A 20,980-nucleotide genomic window follows, 5' to 3' on the forward strand; every position below is an offset into this window, starting at 1 on the left:
TCTGCACTGTCCTCCAAGATTTGCTTCTCTTTTTCACATCTTAGTTCATGTTGATATTTTCCTTCTGGTCAACTAAGCTTAAAAGCTGAGTCATTCTAGATGACCACTTCCTCCTTCCTTCAATTGGTCCTTGCATCTAACTGATTTGTCCTTTCAATTAACTTTTGAATAAGTGTATTCTACTCATTTTCATTGTCCCACCTTACTGTGTTTCCCCGAAAAGAAGACCTAGCCAATCAGCTCTAATACATCTTTTGGAGCAAAAATTAATATAAGACCTAATATTATATTATATTATATTACATTACATTATATTAAGTATATTATATTACACCCTGTCTTATATTATAGTAAAATAAGACCGGTCTTATATTAATTTTTGCTCCAAAAGACACATTAGAGCTGATTGTCTGGCTAGGATCTTATTTTCGGGGAAACACGGTAGTTTCAGTCTGTTGTGATCTCTCATTCAGAATAGCTATTTATTTATTCTCAGAGATGCCTGTGTGGTTCTCTGGTCCCTCAGTTATCTTACTACTTTGTAATTGCTAGCTTACGTGTCTATCTTCTCCATTAAACTCTGTTCTTGTAAAGAATGACCTTAAATTATGATTTTGTACTCTCAGTGCCTAGCTTAATGTGTGACATACAACATGTGTACAATAAATATTTTGGGAATACATGAATTAGCTTGTCATAGATGTCGGTTTCGATGGCTTTATCATCATGAACATTAGATAAAGTTGTTGTTTGGTCTACTTTTGGAAAAATGTCTTTCAATGCCTTATTTATTCAAAAGCTAAAAATAATTTTTGTAATTTTAGTGCTCAAGGATAAATTGGACTAGTTTATATAGTTACATATTATCTCCACAATATTCTTCTTATAATGCAAAAATATAAGTTATATAAATCACTGCCATGTCAGCATGAGTGTGTTAAAAGGGAGGAGGCAGGTGTCATAAATCCTTATTCTTTGGTATATAATGTAATAGCTGAATTTTAATGGCTTCCAATGTTTAAGTAATGATATAAAATAATAGGGAATGTTGGGATCCAGATTTTAATATATGGTAGTAGGCCTGCATTTGCTAATAATTTCTGAAGGTAGTTATATTCTCTATTTTCCTTGAATCAAATAAATGAAGTTATTGTTCCAAAAGGGATGTATGAAAGATGGTAGTCATTATCTACATGACTAAAATTTTCATATGCAACATGCTGCTGGCTGTGGGACTATCAGGCTTTTTTGTTGTTTTTTAAAGCCGATTCTGCTTAACCATTAACTCTGCCCTTGTGCTTTATTTGCAGCATCTGGCGAGGCCCCAATGTGAATTGCACAGACAGTTCTGGTTACACTGCTTTACACCATGCGGCCTTAAATGGACATAAGTAAGTGCCCCTTATTTGGACTGGAATCCTTGTGTATTTCGTTCCATGTGATGAACTTAATTATGTCTGATACCTATCTCATGTTGCCATGAGTCCTCCGGGCTTAGATGAGTTTGGAGAGGCACCAGATGGCAGCACTGACAAGTTATACTTGGTAGGAATGTTGTTGAGGATGATTATGTGCAGAGAGTAAACCAAGAGAATTGCTCTAAAATAGTGAAATGTCACACAGGGAGAATGAAAGACATGATAGAACATGGTAGTCATGGGTAGATTTGCAGAGGCAGTGGGATAAGACCACTTAATAACATAACACTATCTTTTTTGGTATCTTCACTTCACATGGGATTATTCACTAGGAGTGAAATCTTAATAGATTCTTGTTATTATGAGCGATGGGCACGTATATGAACCATTTCAAAGTCCTTCAAATTTAGCTAAAATGCTTTTTCTTTGGCATTCACGATGGTCTTTCTGGTTTTAAAATTGTTTAACCTATAGGATTATGCTTCAAATAATGTGGTAATATACTCGTATAGTATGGAGAGTAGAAGAATGTGTAACCATAACAACCACTTTATTTCCAGTGTTTTAGCTAGGCAACCTAATGGTTTAGTGACAGAGTCAAAGTGTGAGGAGTCCTCTGAATGATTCAAATGTTCTATTCTTCCCCATAAGAAGAAAAGTGACCCTTTGCATGTGTCTTTTCCTGGTGTTTTTCCTTTGCTCTATGATCCAAATTAATTTTCCCAGATCTGCATCATTTCATTTCACTTCAGTTTTTGAAATGTGGTAATTACTGCCTAGGAAATGCTAGTTATCTTTTGCTTTCCCACCTAAAATTTCTTTTATTCTGTGAATTGAGGCACAAAGGACTTAGTCAAACCTGATCACATTTTATGGCCTTAAAGTTCTCACACAAGAAACTTATCCTTTTTGTCTTTATTTGTCACTACGACATTTTTGTCTTAAAACTTAGTACTTAAATATAACATTATCATTCTCTCTGGAGAATAATCTGAATTACATAAAATAACAAAAACTTAATGTTTCATCACTTGGATTCTTAGTATCAGTATTCCCAAATTACATTTCTTTACACTAGTCCCTATTCTATATTATATCATCTTATATTATTTAGCTTAGAACGCTTAGGACATCAACTATATTGATGTCTTTCTGTAGAGTGCAAAATGTCTCTAGATCCTTACCATCTGAATCTTTTAAATTAATTATTATTATTTTTTTCTTTTTTGTATCTGCCTCATCAGGAATGAAGCCAAATTAAATTAGCCCAAAGCATACATTATGATGGTCTCTGGCCATCTTAAGTTTGAATTCAGGGGACGATCCCATTGGAAACACAAGCTTTCAAACAATGGACAGAAGATCTTGGGCCTGACCATTTGATTTATACTACTCTTCTTCTAGCCCAGCTTGGCATTATAAGCACTTCTCAAAATAATGTCCCAACAAACATTAGCATTCATAACCCTCCTTGAATTCCAATGTTTAGTAAATGTGATTGATTTGTATATATAATGGCCTATATGAAGTTCTAACCATTGAGATATATTTCCCTGTGGCCCACTGCATAATTTTTAGTTTCTATTGGCAGTATACAAAGTGAAGATTATTTAAGTGAATTGAAAAGCAATCATTAAGATCACTGTGAAGGGATTTTACTACATATCTTTTTATTTTAAGTTTATTGGGGTCACAATTGCTAGTAAAGTTACGTAGGTTTCAGGTGTAAAATTCTGTAATACATCATCTGTATATCACATTGTGTGTTCACTACCCAGTCAGTTCGCCTTCCATCACCATATAATTGATCCCCTTTACCCTCATCTACCAATCCCCTATCCCCTTATCCTCTGGTAACCATTAAACTATTGTCTGTGTCTATGAGTTTTATTTCTTCATTTGTTTGTCTTGTTCTTTTGTTGTTTTCAGTTTTATATACCACATATCAGTGAAATCATATTGTTCTCGACTTTTTCTGTCTGACTGATTTCGCTCAGCATAATAATCTCAAGATCCATCCATGTTGTCTCAAATGGTACTATTTCATCTTTTCTTATGGGAGAATAGTATTCAATTGTATATATATATACATTCATCAGGAATGAAGCCAAATTAAATTAGCCCAAAGCATACATTATGATGGTCTCTGGCCATCTTAAGTTTGAATTCAGGGGATGTAATATATATATATTACAACTTATTTACCCATGCATCTATCAAAGGACACTGGTTGTTTCCATGTCTTGGCCAACATAAATAAAGCTGCAATGAACATTGGAGCACATATATCTTTATGGATAGATGCTTTCAAATTTTTTTGGTAGATACCCGGGAGAGGGATTGCTGGGTTTATGGTAATTCTATTCTTAATTTTTTGAGGAACCTCCACACTGCCTTCCATAGTGGCTGCACCAGTCTGCATTCCCACCAACAGTGTATGAGGGTTCCTTTTTCTTCACAGCCTCTCCAACACTTGTTACTATTTGTCTTGTTGATGATAGCCATTCTAACTGGGTTGAGGTGATATCTCATCGTGGTTTTTATTTGCATTTCTCCGATGATTAGTGATGTTGAACATTTTTCATATGTCTATTGGTCATTTGTGTGTCCTCTTTGGAGAAATGTCTCTTTAAGTCCTCTGACCATTTTTTAATTGGATTTTTTTATTGTTGTTGAGTTGTATGAGTTCCCTATATATTTTGGATATTAGTCTCTTATTGGAGGCATTGTTTGCAAAAATCTTTTCCCATTCTGTTGGTTGCCTCTCTATTTTGTCGATGGTTTCTTTTGCTGTGCAGAAGCTTTTAAGTTTGATATAGCCCCCATTGATTTATTTTAGGTTTTACTTCCCTTGCTTTTTTTAAAAATTGAAAATGTATTCTTTTCTTTTTTTTTTTTTTTTAGATTTTTATTGGGGAAAGGGAACAGGACTTTATTGGGGAACAGAGTGTACTTCTAGGAATTTTTCCCCAATCAAGTTGTTCCTTCAATCTTAGTTGTGGAGGGTGCTATTCAGCTTCAAGTTGTTGTCCTTTCAGTCTTAGTTGTGGAGGGAGCAGCTCAGCTCCAGGTCCAGTTGCCGTTTTCTAGTTGCAGGGGGTGCAGCCCACCATCCCTTGTGGGAGTCGAATCGGCTACCCTGTGGTTGAGAGGATGCGCTCCAACCAACTGAGCCATCCAGGAGGCAGCTCAGCTAAAGGTGCCTTGTTCAATCTTAGTTGCAGGGGGCGGAGCCCACCGTCCCTTACGGGACTTGCGGAATTGAACCAGCAACCTTGGTTGAGAGCCCACTGGCCCATGTGGGAATCGAACCGGCAGACTTCGGAGCCAGGAGCACGGAGCTCTAACCGCCTGAGCCACCAGACCGGCCCCTACTTCCCTTGCTTTTGAGGTCAAATTCATAAAATGCTCTCTGAACCCAACGTCCATAAGTTTAGTACCTATCTTTTCTTCTATGCAGTTTATTGTTTCAGGTCTTATGTTTAGGTCTTTGATCCATTTTGAGTTAATTTTGGTTACATGATGACAGCAGTCTAATTTCATTCCTTTGCACGTGGCTTTCCAATTTTCCCAGCACTGTTTATTGAAGAGGTTATCTTTTCTCCATTTTATGTTTTTGACTTCTTTGTCGAAAATTATCTGTCCATATTTATGTGGGTTTATTTCTGGGTTCTCAATTCTATTCCATTTGTCTGTGTGTCTATTTTTCTGCCAGTACCATCCTGTTTTGATTATTGTTGCTCTATACTACAAGCTGAAGTCAGGGAGTGTAATATCTCTAACATTGTTCGTTTTTCTTAGGATTGTTTTGGCTATTCAGGGTTTTTTTGTGGTTTTATACAAATATGACGATTTTTTGTTGTATTTCTTAAAAAAAAAGTCATTGGGATTTTAATGGGGATTGCATTAAATCTGTGTATCACATTAGGTAATATGGTCATTTTAACTATGGTGATGCTTCCAGTCCATGAACAAGGAATGTCTTTGCATTTCTTTGTGTCTTCTTCAATTTCTTTCAAAAATGTCTTATAGTTTTCAATATATAAGTCTTTCACATCTTTGGTTAAGTTTATTCCTAGGTATTTTATTCTTTTTGTTGCAATTGCAAAAGGAATTGTTTTGTTTAGTTTTTTTAATTTCTTTTTCTGAGATTTCATTGTTAGTATATAGGAATGCAGTGGACTTTTGTACATTGATTTTGTAGCCACCAACTTTACTGTATTTGTTTATTGTTTCTAATAACTTTTTGGTGGAATCTTTAGGGTTTTCTATATATAGCATCATGTCATCTGCAAAAAGTGACAATTTAACTTCTTCATTCCCAATATGAATGCTTTTATTTCTTTCTCTTGCCTGATTGCTCTGGCAAGGACTTCCAATACTGTGTTGAAAAGCAGAGGTGATAGGGGACAGCCCTGTCGTGTTCCTGAATGTAGAGCAAAGGGCTTCAGTTTTTCACCGTTCATTATGAGACTAGCTGAGGGCTTGTCATATATGACCTTTATTATGTTAAGGTATTTTCCTTTTATACCCATTTTATTAAGTATTTTAATAATAAGTGGATATTGTATTTGTCAAATGCTTTTTCTGCATCAATTGATATAATCATATGATATATTATTTGTTTATGTGATGTATCAGATTGATGGATTTGCATATGTTGAACCATCCTTGTGTCCCTGGGATGAACCCCACTTAATAATAATGTATAATCTTTTAATTGCATTGTTGCATTTGATTTGCTATAATTTTGTTTAGGATTTTAGCATCTGTATTCATCAGAGATATTGGTCGGTAATTTTCTTTTTTTGTGTTATCCTTACCAGGTTTTGGTATCAGGGTAATGTTGGCCTCATAAAATGAGTTAAGGAGTACTGTCTCTTCTTCAATTTTTTGGAAGAGTTTGAGTAGGACAGGTATTAAATCCTCTTTGAAGGTGTGGTAGAATTCACTGGTGAAGCCATCTGGTCCTGGACTTTTACTTTTGGGAAGGTTTCGGATGACAGATTCAATTTTCTGACTGGTTATCGGTCTAATTAGATTTTCTTCAATTTCTTTTAAAAATGTCTTATAGTTTTCAATATATAAATCTTTCACATCCTTGGTTAAGTTTATTCCTAAGTATTTTATTCTTTTTGTTGCAATTGCAAAAGGAATTTTTTAAATTTTTCAGAGATTTCATTGTTAGTATATAGGAATGCAGTGGACTTTTGTGCACTGATTTTTGTAGCTGGCAAACATTGATTTCATGATTCAGCCTAGAAAGGCTATATGTTTCTAAGAACTTGTCCATTTCTTCTAGGTTATTGAATTTATTGAATATAGTCCTTCATTGTATTCTTGGATGATCCTTAGTATTTCTGCGGCATCCGTGATAACTTCCCCTCTTTCATTTCTGATTTTGTTTATTTGTGTCTTTTGTCTTTTTTGCTTGGTGAGTCAATCCAAGAGTTTGTCAATTTTATTAATCTTTTCAAAAAACCACCTCTTTGTTGCATTAATTTTTTCTGTTGTCTTTTTGTTTTTTATTTCATTTAGTTCTGCTCTGATTTTTATTATTTCCTTTCTTCTGCTGATTTTGGGTTTCATTTGTTCTTCTTTTTCTAATCTTTAAGGTGTAACATGAGGTTATTTATCTGGGATTTTTCTTGTTTCTTGAGATAGGTCTGTAAAGGTATAAATTTACTGCTTTCGCTGCATCCCAAAAATTTTGGTAGGATGTATTTTCATTGTCATTTGTTTCTATGTGTCTTTTGATCTCTCCTCTTATTTCTTTTTTGATCCAGTTGTTCTTTAAAGGTATGTTGTTTAATCTCCACTTATTTGTAGTTTTTCCTGCTTTCTTTTTGCAGTTGATACCCAATTTCAAAGCCTTGTAATCACAGAATATGCTTGCTATAGTTTCCATCTTCTTAAATTTGCTGAGGCTAGTTTTATGTCCCAATATATGATCTGTCCTTGAGAATATTTCATGCACACTATCTTTTTGATAAAATGTTCATTTAGTTCTTTGATTGTGTTTGTGAGTTCATTAAACTGCCTGTCTGTGTTTTCTTGCATCTTGTTGATTTTTTTCAGAACTGCAATCTTGAATTCTCTGTCATATAAGGGACATATTTCCATGTCTTTAAATTCTTTTTTGGAGACTTTTCATTTTCTTTCTTAACTACCTTGTTATCTTGGTTACTCATGGCAATTAATGAATTATTATTTATCTCCCTGGTCATCTACAGGAGTGGGTTCTGCAACAGGTTGATAGGAAGAGGTCTTTCTCTTGTTTTTCAGTAGGTGTTGGTAGAATGTTTTATTTTCTCCTCAACTGCAGCCTTTTATTCTCTCTCACCCTGTAGTGTTTTCTCTGCACTATTCTGGCTTCTCACATGATGGGGGGATTCCCTGGAAGGAGTACTCCTCTGTGAACAGGTTGCCTGAGTCACAGGACACCGCCTCTGTGGGGGGACATGGAGATCTTTTGAAGTTCCAGAGCTCTTCCTGCACCAGTTTCAAAGCCTGTTTGTTTCCAAGGCTCTTTTTACTCCTGTAGGGAATCTGTCCAGATAGGTGGGGACAAGGGTGGAGTGGATTTTGAGATGTGGCCCAGAGCAATGGCGATGACCACCATCACAGCCAGTCCTGCTTCCAAGGCTCCCTCCCCTTCGCCAGAGCTAGTTGGGCTGTGAGTCCATGGCTGCCCGCCTGCAGTTCTCAGAAATGCAAATATCCTGTTCTTTTGATCTGACACTGCTACCATTCCGCTTCTAGCACTGGGAGGGTAAGAGGGGGCGAGCTCTGGGAGGGTGGAGAGGGGTCGGCTAGCTCAGTGCCTAAGGCTCTTTTTCTCTGCTTGGCAGTAAGGGCTTAAATCGCCATTTTCACCTTTCTTCCCTTAGTCTTTGCTCCAAGGTCTTTGCTGTGAGTGTTGGGTTCAGCTGTATTATGTACTGATCCCTCAGGTGGGACTGTGGGCCATAAGGGGAGCGCTGGCAGTCGGAGTTCTTCCCTCTCCCGAGGCTGTTGTAGTTCTGGAATGCTGGGAGCTCGAAACTCCGAGCTAAGTCTGCGTCTTGCGCCGCGTGGCCCCGTCTCTGCACTTCTCCCTTCCCTCCTCCCCTGCTCACCCTGTTTGCCCACCTTTAGATGATTTCAATTGCGCACCTTTTAGTCTTTCCTGTCTGCTGTGCAGGGAGTCCTTTGTGGAATTATAGCTGTTCAATTTGTTGTAAATTCCAGAGAAGATTTCAAGAGGCTCACCTCATGCCGCCATTTTTATGACGTCGTAGATATCTTTTAAGATCTCTTTAATTACTGATATCCCTGAGAATTATATAACTTCTTTGCTTATGTGAACATCTCATTTATCTTTTCTTTTTAATGCTTTATAGAAAGATTTTACTCAGTACTATTCTATCGGCATTGGGAGAAAAGCAGGAAAATTTTAATCCCATCTCTGCTAGTTATATGAGCCGTTTAATTTAACCTCTCTAGGCCTCAGTTCAGTGTACTTAATACATAGACTGGATATTTTCCTTATTTCTTCCAATTATAATATTTTATGATATACAGTTTTGGTGTTATTTGTGGCTTATGTATTGTGATGCCATAACTCTGAAATTTGGATTTTCATCTAGAGTATAAGATTTCTTTATTTTAAATTATTTAAATTACCCGTGGACTTTTAAAGTTAGAGAACATTTGTTCTAACCTAGCTTCCTCACTCCCCTCATTTTATAGCTGGCGAAACACGGCCATTTTGGATAAGTGACTTAGTGGACACTTCGATATTAAGGTGGGGCTGTGTCTAGAGTCTTAATTGTTTTAGTTCCAAGTGTATGCTTTACCAGTACTCTACATTATCTCCCCTTTGTGGCTTTGTGCACATCAATTTCCTAAACTCTTGCTGGCTTTTCTCTGTCACATCATGTCTTTCTGGGCTGCCTCCCATTATCATCAGATAGTGTGTTCACATGGAATGCTAATTTTACTATTTGCCTAAAAAAAAATGTGTTTGAAGGAGAAAAAAATGTCATAGAATAAATCTCAGAGCCAGAGAAGAATGGTTTTTCTTTTCTTTGCCATTACTATTCTCACTTAACATAGGTAATGAACAGTTGATTATGTTGTATTTTTTCCAAGCAAGCCTTAGCAGTCAGCATAGAAATACATCATTTCCATGTTTGTTGCTACTGTTGTTATAGCCATCAGCTCTAGACGGTTTCCATAAACATTATGATTTCTAAGCTAAAGTTCATGGAATCATAGAGCTAGCAGTAATGTTGCAGCGTCCTGTACTTTATTTTTTTGCTTTGAATCAGGCTTTTTTCCTACCCCCAACATATAGTCTAAGGGCTTCATACTACATATTAAGTCTACTTCCCCTCATTTGGTATGTTTTGTTTGGAGCACTTGTTTATTAACACTAGTTAATCCACAAATGGGGCACCATTTTGTACCTGAAATACATAATTTCACTATGAACAATTCATCTCCATTTTGCCAAATCAGGACACAATAGAAAATGTACTCTATTGGTGTTTTCCTGGTTCATTTGTAATTGCAGATTAGAAAATTTCAAGTGATGGAAAAATTATGGTCAGAAGAACAAAATCCACTGGTGACAATTATAAATTAATTATTTCAATAGATAAGCTGGAGATCTATCTATTGCTCTCTTTTTCTTTTTTAAAATATGGAGGATTCATTGTCTCATGTATTTCTACTACAAATTTGATTCACTTCTCTTCTGAATAGCAATTAGCTGGTGTGTGGGGTTTTTCTCTACCCTTCTTCTGGGTGGCTTGTTTAATAATCAGATTGACATGAGACAGATTATTAGTATGAAAAAATAACCAAATTTAATTACATACATTGTATAGAAACCCCACATACATGAGGGAGTCAGGGATCCCATCTACATGAGAGATTCAAAGACAGAAAGTTTAAATGATATATCTGGCATTCTGAGCTAAAGATAAGGTAAGACACCCGAGGCTTCAGAGGGGAGGAAGGTCTTTTGCAGGATGATAAGAAGAGCAGATGTTCAGTAATTAGAAGTTTGCCCTATAGATAAGTCATTCAAAGTTATTTCTGATAATTCTTATTATGGCAAAGTTCCTAATTTAAATTCTTTAAGGGAGAGGCAAAAGTTTCTCTTAAGCCCACAGGGTCTCGATTGCCTTCAGCTCAAAATAATTCATGTGCCAAAGTAGCATACCTTGGGGAGGCCTGTCCTGAGCCCCTTCACAGGCCAGCTGGCATGCCTGTCTCCCTCCTTTCCTTCCTTTCTCCCTCCTCCTTCCCTCCCGCCATTCCTCCTTCCTTCCCTCCCTCTCCCCCCGCTCTGTCTCTCTTTCTCCCTTATTCCCTCCCTCCCTTTCTTCCTTCCCTCCGTCCCTTTCTCTTTTTTTTCCTTCGTTCCTTTCCTCCTCTCTTTTTTTTATCCTTTCTTGTCTAGTAATAATATTGTTTTCTATAAGGTTTTACTAAACGTAAATATTCATATTTATTTTAGTTCTCTTTTTAGCGAATTGCTTTCTTTTTTTCTTGTGACATTTCATCTCATTAAATTATATTGGGTACATTGTGGTTATTGTTTTGAAAAATGTCAGTGCTAAATTGTTATTTTATCTTTGAAATATATATGTTCTTTGATATGTGTTAGGTAAAAATATTTTCTATCCTTGCCTCTCATTCTTTAAATATTTAATGCTTGAATCCAAGGCTCCCTTATGTATAATCCAGGTTGTATCTCAAATTGGATCTAGAATCCAGATAGTAAGCTACTATCTATACTTTTAATTTGCTCTTTCTTAGGCTTTCTAGTGAAAGAAGAGCACTTCCTCTAAAAATTTGTATAATCTGGTCGGTGAAGTTGCTCTTTGAATAACCTAGAAATATCTTTGTTTTGATTGCTTCTTTCTTGGATAAGCAGATTAACTAGTTAAAATTTGGCTTTATTCACTCCAACTAGAAATCTGTTAGAGTGAATTCAATATATAAAGGAGCTCCAGTTAGAAAATGAAGTGTATTGTCTTAAAAATCTTTTGACCGCATCAAATACATTTGCCGCTTTATTCCCATTAAGGAGAAGTAAAATCTTTAGGAAAGTTTCAAATCAAGAGCCTTTATGAATTTGAGAATTTCATTCTTTTGTTGATACTACATCCATATGAAGATGATTTGTGTTTATTTCAAAGTTCTTTGGACTACCAACAAGCAAGGGAGGATGGAACAAAATAAATGTCTTCAGTTATGATTTAATTATAGGGAAACTTACTGTCGAGATAAAAAAATTTAAATGTTGAACCTTCCCAGTTAATTTAATTTTGCTCAAGACATATACTGCAACTTCTTAAAAAACATTGACTATTAATAAGAAGTATATTTATATCTATCAGAAAATGAAATATGGTAGCAAAAATCAGTACTTATAGAATTCCCATTTTTACCCAAACTTTCATGTATTAGCCTCAAGCTGAAAAATGTTGCAATGATTTAAAATGGATTATTATGAAATTTATTTGATATTTGTTTAGCTACTGGGAAATGGAATTATTTTTTTTATGATCCCATTAATCACACTTACTTTAAGATTTTAGATTATTTCTTATTTATCAAATACTGCATATAAGAAAGAATGCCATTTTATGTTTAAGATAAATAGGGATTACTTCTCTGCTTGCTAGTCTATAGATATTGTTTGTCAGTATAACTTAATATTTCATGCCAGGTAACCAACCACACTCAACATGTTTATTTGTTGATATCTCCAGAAGATATGAGGTGCAGCTGAAATAAAAATAATAATACTGATTTGATATGATCCTAGTGTTAACTACTCTTCTAGTTTAGCTATTATAGAAAGTACCTGAAATTTAATTTGTTCTTAATGAGTCTGGATAAAAAAGGCATGTGTAATACATATTAATTGTGGTACATATGGATATCTCAGAAGAAACATTAATGACAGTTTGTTGATTAAAATTTTATCTATGATTCAGTAAGTCTAACAGGCACTTATTTGATTAGAGATATAACTTTAGATTTCCCAAATATGTTTTCACATTAGAAATCTGAGCTGAGCCAGTTCATTTGCTGATATCTCTACGTAAGACAAAAAGCTCAACTTGAATAAGAATTAAAAAAAAATTTTTTTTAATTTAAAGTAAACAAATTTAATAAAGTGTGTAAATTTTTTAAAAACTTAAATAAAAATAATAGTATTTAATTAGGATCTTAGTGTTCACCAAAAGCCATTTCATAAACAAATATATTATTCTTTTCTGATTTAGATATTAGATGGTGGTACTGGGGTAGAAATTTTTTATCTTCTTCCTTTCTAGGTTGTTTGGCTGCTCTAATAATTAAATGGATATAGATAGATTAACAGTAAGAAAAACAAAATTAATTACATATGTATGGGAGCCCCATAGAATCCGAGATCAAAAAGCGGCCAGGTAATTGAGGCTTATACAACATCTTGAGCTAAGTAAGGGGTAGGGGTTTGGGAATACCCAGGGGAGGAAGCCATTCACAGGAAGGTGAGAGATGTTTGAAAACAGATTGCCCTGTTACGCAGATAAAGTTCCTTAGGTAAAAGGTATCTCTGGTAATAACTGTTTTTCTGGTACAGGCTCCCTTTTCAATGTAAACTTAGGTAAAGAGCTTTTCCTGAATCTGCTGGGTTTTGATTGCCGTTAGCTCAAAATGATGCTTATACCAAAGAGACATATTTTGGGGTAGCAAAATCTGATCCCCTTCAGTGATATCACTACACAATATAAATGCTCAGTAAGTTAGCGTTTTCTTTTTTAATTTTTTAAAATTTATTTTTATTTTTTGTTGTTAGTTTCAGTGAGTTAGTCAGCTTTTTCACTATATCATAAATCTTCCTGATAAACAAAAATAAGTGCATATTGCATACATTATTAGAAGATGCCCACAAAAATTGAGCCAAAGAACAAATGAAATTCAAACGGAGAGTAAAGGAAACCAGGACTGATGATCCCATTAAACTTTCCTCTTTACCCTTTGAAAGGAAATGCTTTTAGACGGTCTTGAGAATTAAAATATAAACCCTTTACACGATTATGTCTCTCTGATATATGAATTTAGAAAAAGCTATTTTGTCACAGAATGAGTTCTCCCTATCAGATTCAGGTATTTAAGTGTGCTTCCTTGGTATTATCTTACCTTTTGTTTAAATGCTGAAATATTTCAGTTGAAAAAAATCAGTGGGATTGTTCAACATGGCCACAGCTGCCTTGAGAATAGTGTTTGTACACAATTTTATAGTCATACCAGTTTTTCATTTGATTGACACTATAACTCTTTGAGACTGGTAGCAAGGTATAGAATCTGAATTTTATTTTAACTGTATCTGAAAGTCAGACAGAAGTTATTTGCTTTGCCCAAGGCAACCAAATTGGTAAGTGGTAGAGAGGTTGGGACTTCAAACCAGATCTTCTAACTTTTAATTGTTTTTGCTATTTATAGATATTGAATCCTTTTTAACTTATTGTAGTTCTTTATCTCAGAATAGAAGACCTTGTATAATAACTCTTATGTGGCAGAGAGGTGAGGAGAAGTACATGAATTGGACAACCTTCAGGTGTCCTTCTCATTTTCAGGTTCATGTTTGCAAAGGTGATCTGCTGGAAGCACTTTTCACTTTTAAAGAATTTTAGCTTTATTGGGGCAAGAACTAATATTAGTTTAGTGCTTTATTATTTGTCAAGGGACTTTTCTTCTATGATCTCATTAAAAAAATCTTACCAGTCTTAACCAGTTAGCATTATTATTATTATAATATTACCTAAAGGAAAGAAAAAGAAAAATGAGACTAATTTCTTCAGTGTCACATCATTAGGAAGTTTGAATAGCTGGGATTCAAATTCAAATTTTCTCAATTCAGATCTTATAAAATAATACTGGTTTTTAAAAAGGATGTTAAAATGAAATTTATTCTTATTGTCTCTGAAATATTATCAATAGAAAATTTAGGGCTTTTTGGAACTTTCTAAATATTTCTGTAACATATTCTTGATTATTTCATCATGGTTCATATATTTACCAATTAAATCCAATGTTCCAAGTGTGGTGAAGGAAAAATAATTTTCCCTCTATTCTTTTAGGTTCTTGGTTAAGACTCCCCCCAAAAAAGAAAGTTTAACAGGAGAGAAAAAAAACACCCATAAGCTTAATAACATGTATTACCTCAGTATACATGGTAGAGACCTAGGAAAATGGAGTAACTCCCCCAAAAGGCACAAACCACTACCTTAAATACCATTTCCAGCCAAAGACAAAAGATGTTGGGGTAGGAGAAGTGGGGAAGAGAGAAGGCACTTATGGGAGGTTATCAGAAAAAGCACAGTAAACAAAGGCATAGGATTGTTAGGCAGATGTAAGTTTCTGCCTTCTCTACTGATGAGAATTTCTAGAGATTAAGAGTCACTTTTCTCCTTCTGGTACACAGAGGGAGATACACTTACAAATAGAGATTTTCCATATAAAAGTAAATGTTTCATACAAAAGGGTAACTTTGCAGTTTTCAAAGCTTCCTCCTGCCCCCACCCCCACAATCTTAAAAGTAATCAGCCTAAAATAATACTTATGCCAAAAAGACATATTTTGGGGTGGTACATTCTGCTCTCTTTTGCAAGTTTAGGCCATTTTCTGGGCAACGTATTTTATCATTTACTGTAATTTTGTGTTTCATCATGTTTGTTTTTTGGTGGTGTGAGGAACTACCTTTCTAGGTTCCTTTGGTACCTAGAAAGGTTCCTTGTAGGTACCTTTGCACTACCTTTCTAGGTTCTTTTGGCTGGTCTAATAATCATATCGACGTGAGACAGATATTAACAAGAGAAAATAACTAAATTTAATTACATACATACGTATGGGAACTTCACATACATGAGAGTCAGAGACCCCATGTACATGAGAGGTTCAGAGACAGACAAGTAAAGTGAGGTATGTATGACTCCTGTGCTAAGGGATGAGGTTAGGCAGCTGAAGTTTCAGAAGGGAGGACGGACAGTCAGATGGATAAGAATAGATTTCAATAATCAGATATTTGTCCTGCCATACAGATAGGTCAAAAAAGGTTATCTCTGATAATAACTCTTATTATGGAGGAGGCCCCTAATTTAAATTCTAGATAGTTAAGGGGGGTGGGGCATAAGTTTGGGGCATACGTTTCTTTTGAGCCCACAGGGTCTCAGTTGCCTTTAGCTCAAAAGAATCCACGTACCACCTTGGGTGACTTGCTCTGAACCCCTACAGTGGTCTGTCAGAGTTTTAACTTCTGTTCAAACGGCCTCCAGATTTTCTCATTTGTTACTTATATTGAAAGCCTGGCTTTATGAAATATTTCAATTTAGTTCTTTCTGTTACATTCATTCTCACCACTGGTGATTTGTTATGTCTGAGAAACAACTTTAGACTATATTAAAATTGTATATATGTATGTATATGTGTATCTATCTGTCTAGGATTTCATTTAGTGAATTAATAGAATTTGCTTTTTAAATGCATCCAAATGAAAATGTGGTTTTTGTTTAGAAATACTGTTTTTGATTGTTACAAAGTAAAGTATGATGTATACTAATAATTATTAATTAATTCCTCTTGAGGTTGAGTATTGCAGTTCAGAATTTTTACTTTGAAAACCTGGTGGGGATTGAGTACAGAATGTTATAGGTAGAATATACTGAGTATGTACTGAAATTACATCAATAATGGAACCTGTCGATAAATGAATTTCCCTTTTGAAATCATTTCTTAGGCTTGGGAGGAGAAAGATTAAGGAGTGCAAGAGTATGAACACGACACATTCAAAGTATATTGTGTGTAATGGTTGAAAAGTTAGTAAATTTTTTTTAAACCTTGGGCATGTATTGCAGCTAGCTTTCCTACGTGCTGTCTGCTTTCTCTTTTACATGCATCTTCAATTCCTTATTCCAGTTTTCATACGAATAATGTATAAATTCCCTGAAAGTTTCTTGGTAGTATAACTTTTTTTTTAAACAAGAAGTTTGCTTGTAACTCAGCTTTTCTTTTAGGCTAAATCTCAGGTATGAGATATCTGGCCTTTAAAAAAAAAATGTTAAGAGGTATATTTTTAAATTATTTTACTTAAACCATTCAGTTAATGAAATTAGATAAATTTTGCCCAAATGAATTCTATTAAGTAGTTTCATTGGTTAGTCAATGCTGTGTGTGTTTTTGTGCGCGTGCGCGCACGTGCACGCATGTGTGCTCCTGGTGGTTTTCCAGGTAAGTAAAATAGCTAAATGTTGAATAAGCAAACTTTTAAACTCAATTTTACGTCTCAGTGCCTTGAATGATTACTTTGAATTGCCAGCCAACATCTAGTATACTTTTATAATGACCTGTTTAATAAATCTGTGTTGTTCAGCATATTTTCTTTTCTGTTGTGTTTCTTTCTTTTCTTTTCCTTAGGGACATAGTTCTCAAACTACTTCAATATGAGGCATCAACAAATGTAGCAGACAACAAAGGTTATTTTCCTATTCACCTGGCTGCCTGGAAAGGAGATGTGGAAATTGTGAAGATTCTTATTCATCATGGACCATCCCATTCCCGAGTCAATGAACAGGTGCACCTTTCAAATGTTTGCTAACGCTGTAATTTTTCTAGAATTTTGCGAAGACAAAACCACATTGAAAAATTGATTACTTCTGCCTTTACCTTGCCAAACACTTTTCCACTGCTTAATGTCCCAAAGGAAAAACTGAAAAATTCTTTGGCACTCGTATATGGTGTATAAGCACTAAGTTGGGCATTTGAACAGGTATTGTTAACAAGAAAACCCCATATAAAGGAAGTAGTTATAATATTTTTGCCTGCCTTAGATAATCATTTTATAGTTGTTGAATATTTAATGATAGAATGGAATCCACATTTGCAATGCGAATTAGTTTCCTTAATAAAATTTTAAATGCTAAAAGAATGGTGATAGGTATCATTTCTATAAAGATTTACCATTTGCATAGTACTTTCACAGTAAATAAAATTTTGTGAATTAAAATGCAAAATACAGTGTGTACAGTTGCTAGTTACATATTAAGTTAAAAATGTCCTGTATGCACACATGCACACGCGCACACACATACACACACATTCCCCAGAATAAATTGAGTAAAACACAGCAGCAGTATGATCCTGACAGTAACATCAAAATATTTGCAAGTATGTAATATCCATATTACACATAATAGGCATATTAAAAAAGGAATGCCATTGTCAGCATTCTAAATAAGACCACAGATTCCAGAAAGTAAAATAAGGTCCCCTAATACAGTGTGATACAAATATCTTGAGCTCTGCATGCCCCCTACTGTTCCTATTTTGTAAAACTATATTTGAAAGGCAGCATGCAGTCCAACAATTGAATTACAACCATGATATTAAGCTGCAGGTTGGCAGTTGTCCAATATCAATGCAAGTAGGTTACTCTAGGACGAGCACATCTAATAAAGTATGATTAGCATGTTGTTCAAATAGATACAGACTTTGCAGGCCTTTGGCTAAAATTCAGACTAAAGAACAAGAAGTAACACTAGCACTAGCTATAAACAACAGAGGGAAGAAAAACATTTTCTTTTCCCCAATGAAATGCAGTTGTAGAAAGAACAAATCAAGAAAAATGTTTTATTAATCGGAAAACTATCTTATTAATACTTTTCACAATAAAAATTTCAGTTTACAGATTACAAAATGTGGAGTATTTTTCACTTGAATACATTTATAAATTTGATGTTTAAAAAATGACATATATAACTATCTTTTTTACCAGATCACACTATAAAGGGTATTTATAAGAAAGCTGTTCTTCAGAAAACCAAAAGTTGAAATATAAATATATATATATAAAAGAAAAAAAAGAAAAAGAAAGATCATTTGTGGTATGAGCCACCTGGTGGTTATTCTTAAAACTGTCTGAGTGCCCCAGAGCAAACCTGAAATAATAAGATGGAAAAACAAACCAAGGTTAAACAGGACCTTAGATTTTTTTAAATGACATGAATATAAGAAAAAGACACCTAGAATTCTTTATGTTTGAAAATTAAAGATTTTAAATGGCTTCTAACTGTAATGGTATGTTGCAAAGAGAAACCCTTGTTTTCTGTGATGTTGAACAGATCAATTAAACTATAAAAACGTCCTTTTTACAGTGATTGAATATCAAAATTATTTTCTCTTATTGCTTTGTATTGTGGTTCCTACTGGAAACAAGTTGAAAAACCTTGAGATTCTTAAAATCATGCTTCCAGTAATTTTTTGTTTTGTTATTATGTATATGCTCCTTTAGTGCTGACATAGTATTCTTATTCAATGTCATTTCTCCTAAAAGTTTCTGATGTGAGAATTTTACTTTCATAAGTAACTTTTGATTTCAGCTTTATTTCCTTTCCCCCACTCTCTGAATGAGACAGAAATGTACTATTAGGTTGGTGCAAAAGTAAGTGTGGTTTTTGTAACTATTTTTAACCTTTTAAACTGCAATTACTTTTGCACCAACCTAGTTAATTATGAACCTTTATGTATTTAAGCAATACAGAGGGAAGGAATGAAGAGGAAAATTAACATTTATTGAGACATAAGATTGCCAGCTATCATGCTGAGTACTTTCACCTGCAGTATGTTATTTAATTCTCACAAATCTCTGAAGTGATATCACTTTCGTTTTATAGATGAGAAATCAGGCTCAGTAAAGCTAACTCGTGTAGGGCCACACCTTACTGAGTGACCAAAGTGAGGCTTGGGCTCAGGTCTCTCTAATTCCAGAACCTTCCACAGTAGCCCCTCGGTATTGTCCTCATAAATCCTATCACTAATGGAGGGTTTACTGTATACCAGGCATTGTGCAAAGTACTTCATCGACATTATTTTACTAAACGCTGCCACAGCCTGATGAAGTAGACATTGTTCCTACTTTAAAAATGGGGAAGTCACCTTTGAGAGAGTAACTTGACCATGAAATCACAGCTCCTAAAAAAATGCAACCAGTATTTGAACCCAGGTTTTCCTGATTCAAAGCCCAAGCTTTTAACCAGTGATATACCATGTTATGATGTTCAAATTATGCATAATTGTCAGGACTTCATTCTGATGTCTGAAAGTTATCTTTGTTTTTTTGTTTTTAAACTAAAACATAAAAGTACATTTTGATATTTAAAGTTACAAAGCATTTTCCTACGCGTATGTTATCTCTTAATTTATATGCTTATACTATAAGTTTCACAGGGAAGGTAATATTCTAAATTTATAGATAGGATAGGTTCAGAGGGATTTATTGTTGCCAATAAGTGCATGTCAGCACTTCTACGTAGGTCACCATTTATACTGCCTAGAATTAGTGGTCAGTTTAGGGTGACATAATATTGAAAACAAACCTGGATTATAGTTTTTATAATTGCCATATCTTTCCTATGGCAAGATATCTTGCCATATCTATGCCAAAAGAATTGTCATATCTTTTGTCAACTGATTTGTTATATCCTTTATTTGTATGTTATGTATGTTTTTAATTTACGTTTCTCTGTACATTCATCTTTTCTCCCTTTTACCTTCTCTACCCCCACCTCCCTTTTTTTCATTTTAAAAGGGCAAAACCCAGAGGTCCCTTATCTCCTAAGTGTATTTCCTTGCCATTCACCAAAACTTGAATCCATCTAGCATTAGGTAGTTTCTGTTAGCTTTACTTTGAAGCAAGATCTTTTGGTAAATAGCTTTTGTTAGCCAGTTTCATTCTGCCTCCGGTTGTCTGGAAGTGTCCTAATTTTTCAGAGAACACCCATTTGGTAAAAAAAGAAGGAATTGAAACAATTTTAAGACTGTTTACTGTAGACGTGCAGGCAGTTTTGAATTAGTGCTCATTCACAGTTTATTTCAAATTAAATTTTTATTGGATCACTAGTAAGCATGAGCACGATCATGTGCCTTATAAAGTCACCACAGCTGTGGTCTTCACTGATGTGCCTGTCCAAGGATGTGTTGATCATGGATAAACTCTATGAACATTTTCTCCTGAGTAAGTCTGGAATGACTGAAATAGTTTTTCTTGAGATCTGAACAGTTAGTGTTAATACAAAAAGTTTCAGTTTTGCACGGGTAATATCCTAGGCTAAGGCCTTTGCAAAAGTAGAGAGGTCTTTGAGGAATCGTTATTTTATAATTGACTTTTCTTTTTCTCAAAGAGATGCTGTATTTTGCAAAATAAGACTGAATCTCTTTCTGGGCAAGGGGAAATTTGGTTTGGTCAGGAATCATATTTCTGTATCATATTTTCATGGTTTTGAGTAATAAGATTGATTTTCTTATCAGGCTCATAAAACTTAACTACCGTATTTGCCGGCGTATAAGACGATTTTTTGGCCCCGAAAAATATGCCTCCAAGTGGGGGGGTCGTCTTATACGCCAGGTACACTTCAGATAGACTGCCCATAGTGCTTGCCCCGTGCCATAGTGGCCTCCCGATGCCCGCCCACTTCATTCCACATACCGTTCAGGCATCAGCAGCGCTGCTGGGTGTATGC

At 34.9% G+C, this 20,980-nt stretch overlaps 1 protein-coding gene across 12 annotated transcripts in view; it reads left to right on the top strand.

The window, feature by feature from the left end:
- ANKS1B (ankyrin repeat and sterile alpha motif domain containing 1B) overlaps positions 1 to 20,980 on the top strand; it is a 915,638-nt gene that overhangs the window by 109,241 nt on the left and 785,417 nt on the right. For 11 of the 12 annotated variants that reach the window (XM_081058249.1, XM_081058238.1, XM_081058246.1 and 8 more), the window contains exons 2-3: positions 1,311 to 1,391; positions 16,881 to 17,037. In XM_081058249.1, coding sequence (XP_080914375.1) covers positions 1,311 to 1,391; positions 16,881 to 17,037 — 238 coding nt within the window. Of the gene's footprint in view, positions 1 to 1,310; positions 1,392 to 16,880; positions 17,038 to 20,980 lie in introns of those variants that run through there. The other variant, XM_081058241.1, reaches the window with a different exon arrangement.

This window comes from Rhinolophus hipposideros (assembly GCF_964194185.1).
Source record: "Rhinolophus hipposideros genome assembly, chromosome: 9".
Lineage (NCBI taxonomy): Eukaryota > Metazoa > Chordata > Mammalia > Chiroptera > Rhinolophidae > Rhinolophus > Rhinolophus hipposideros.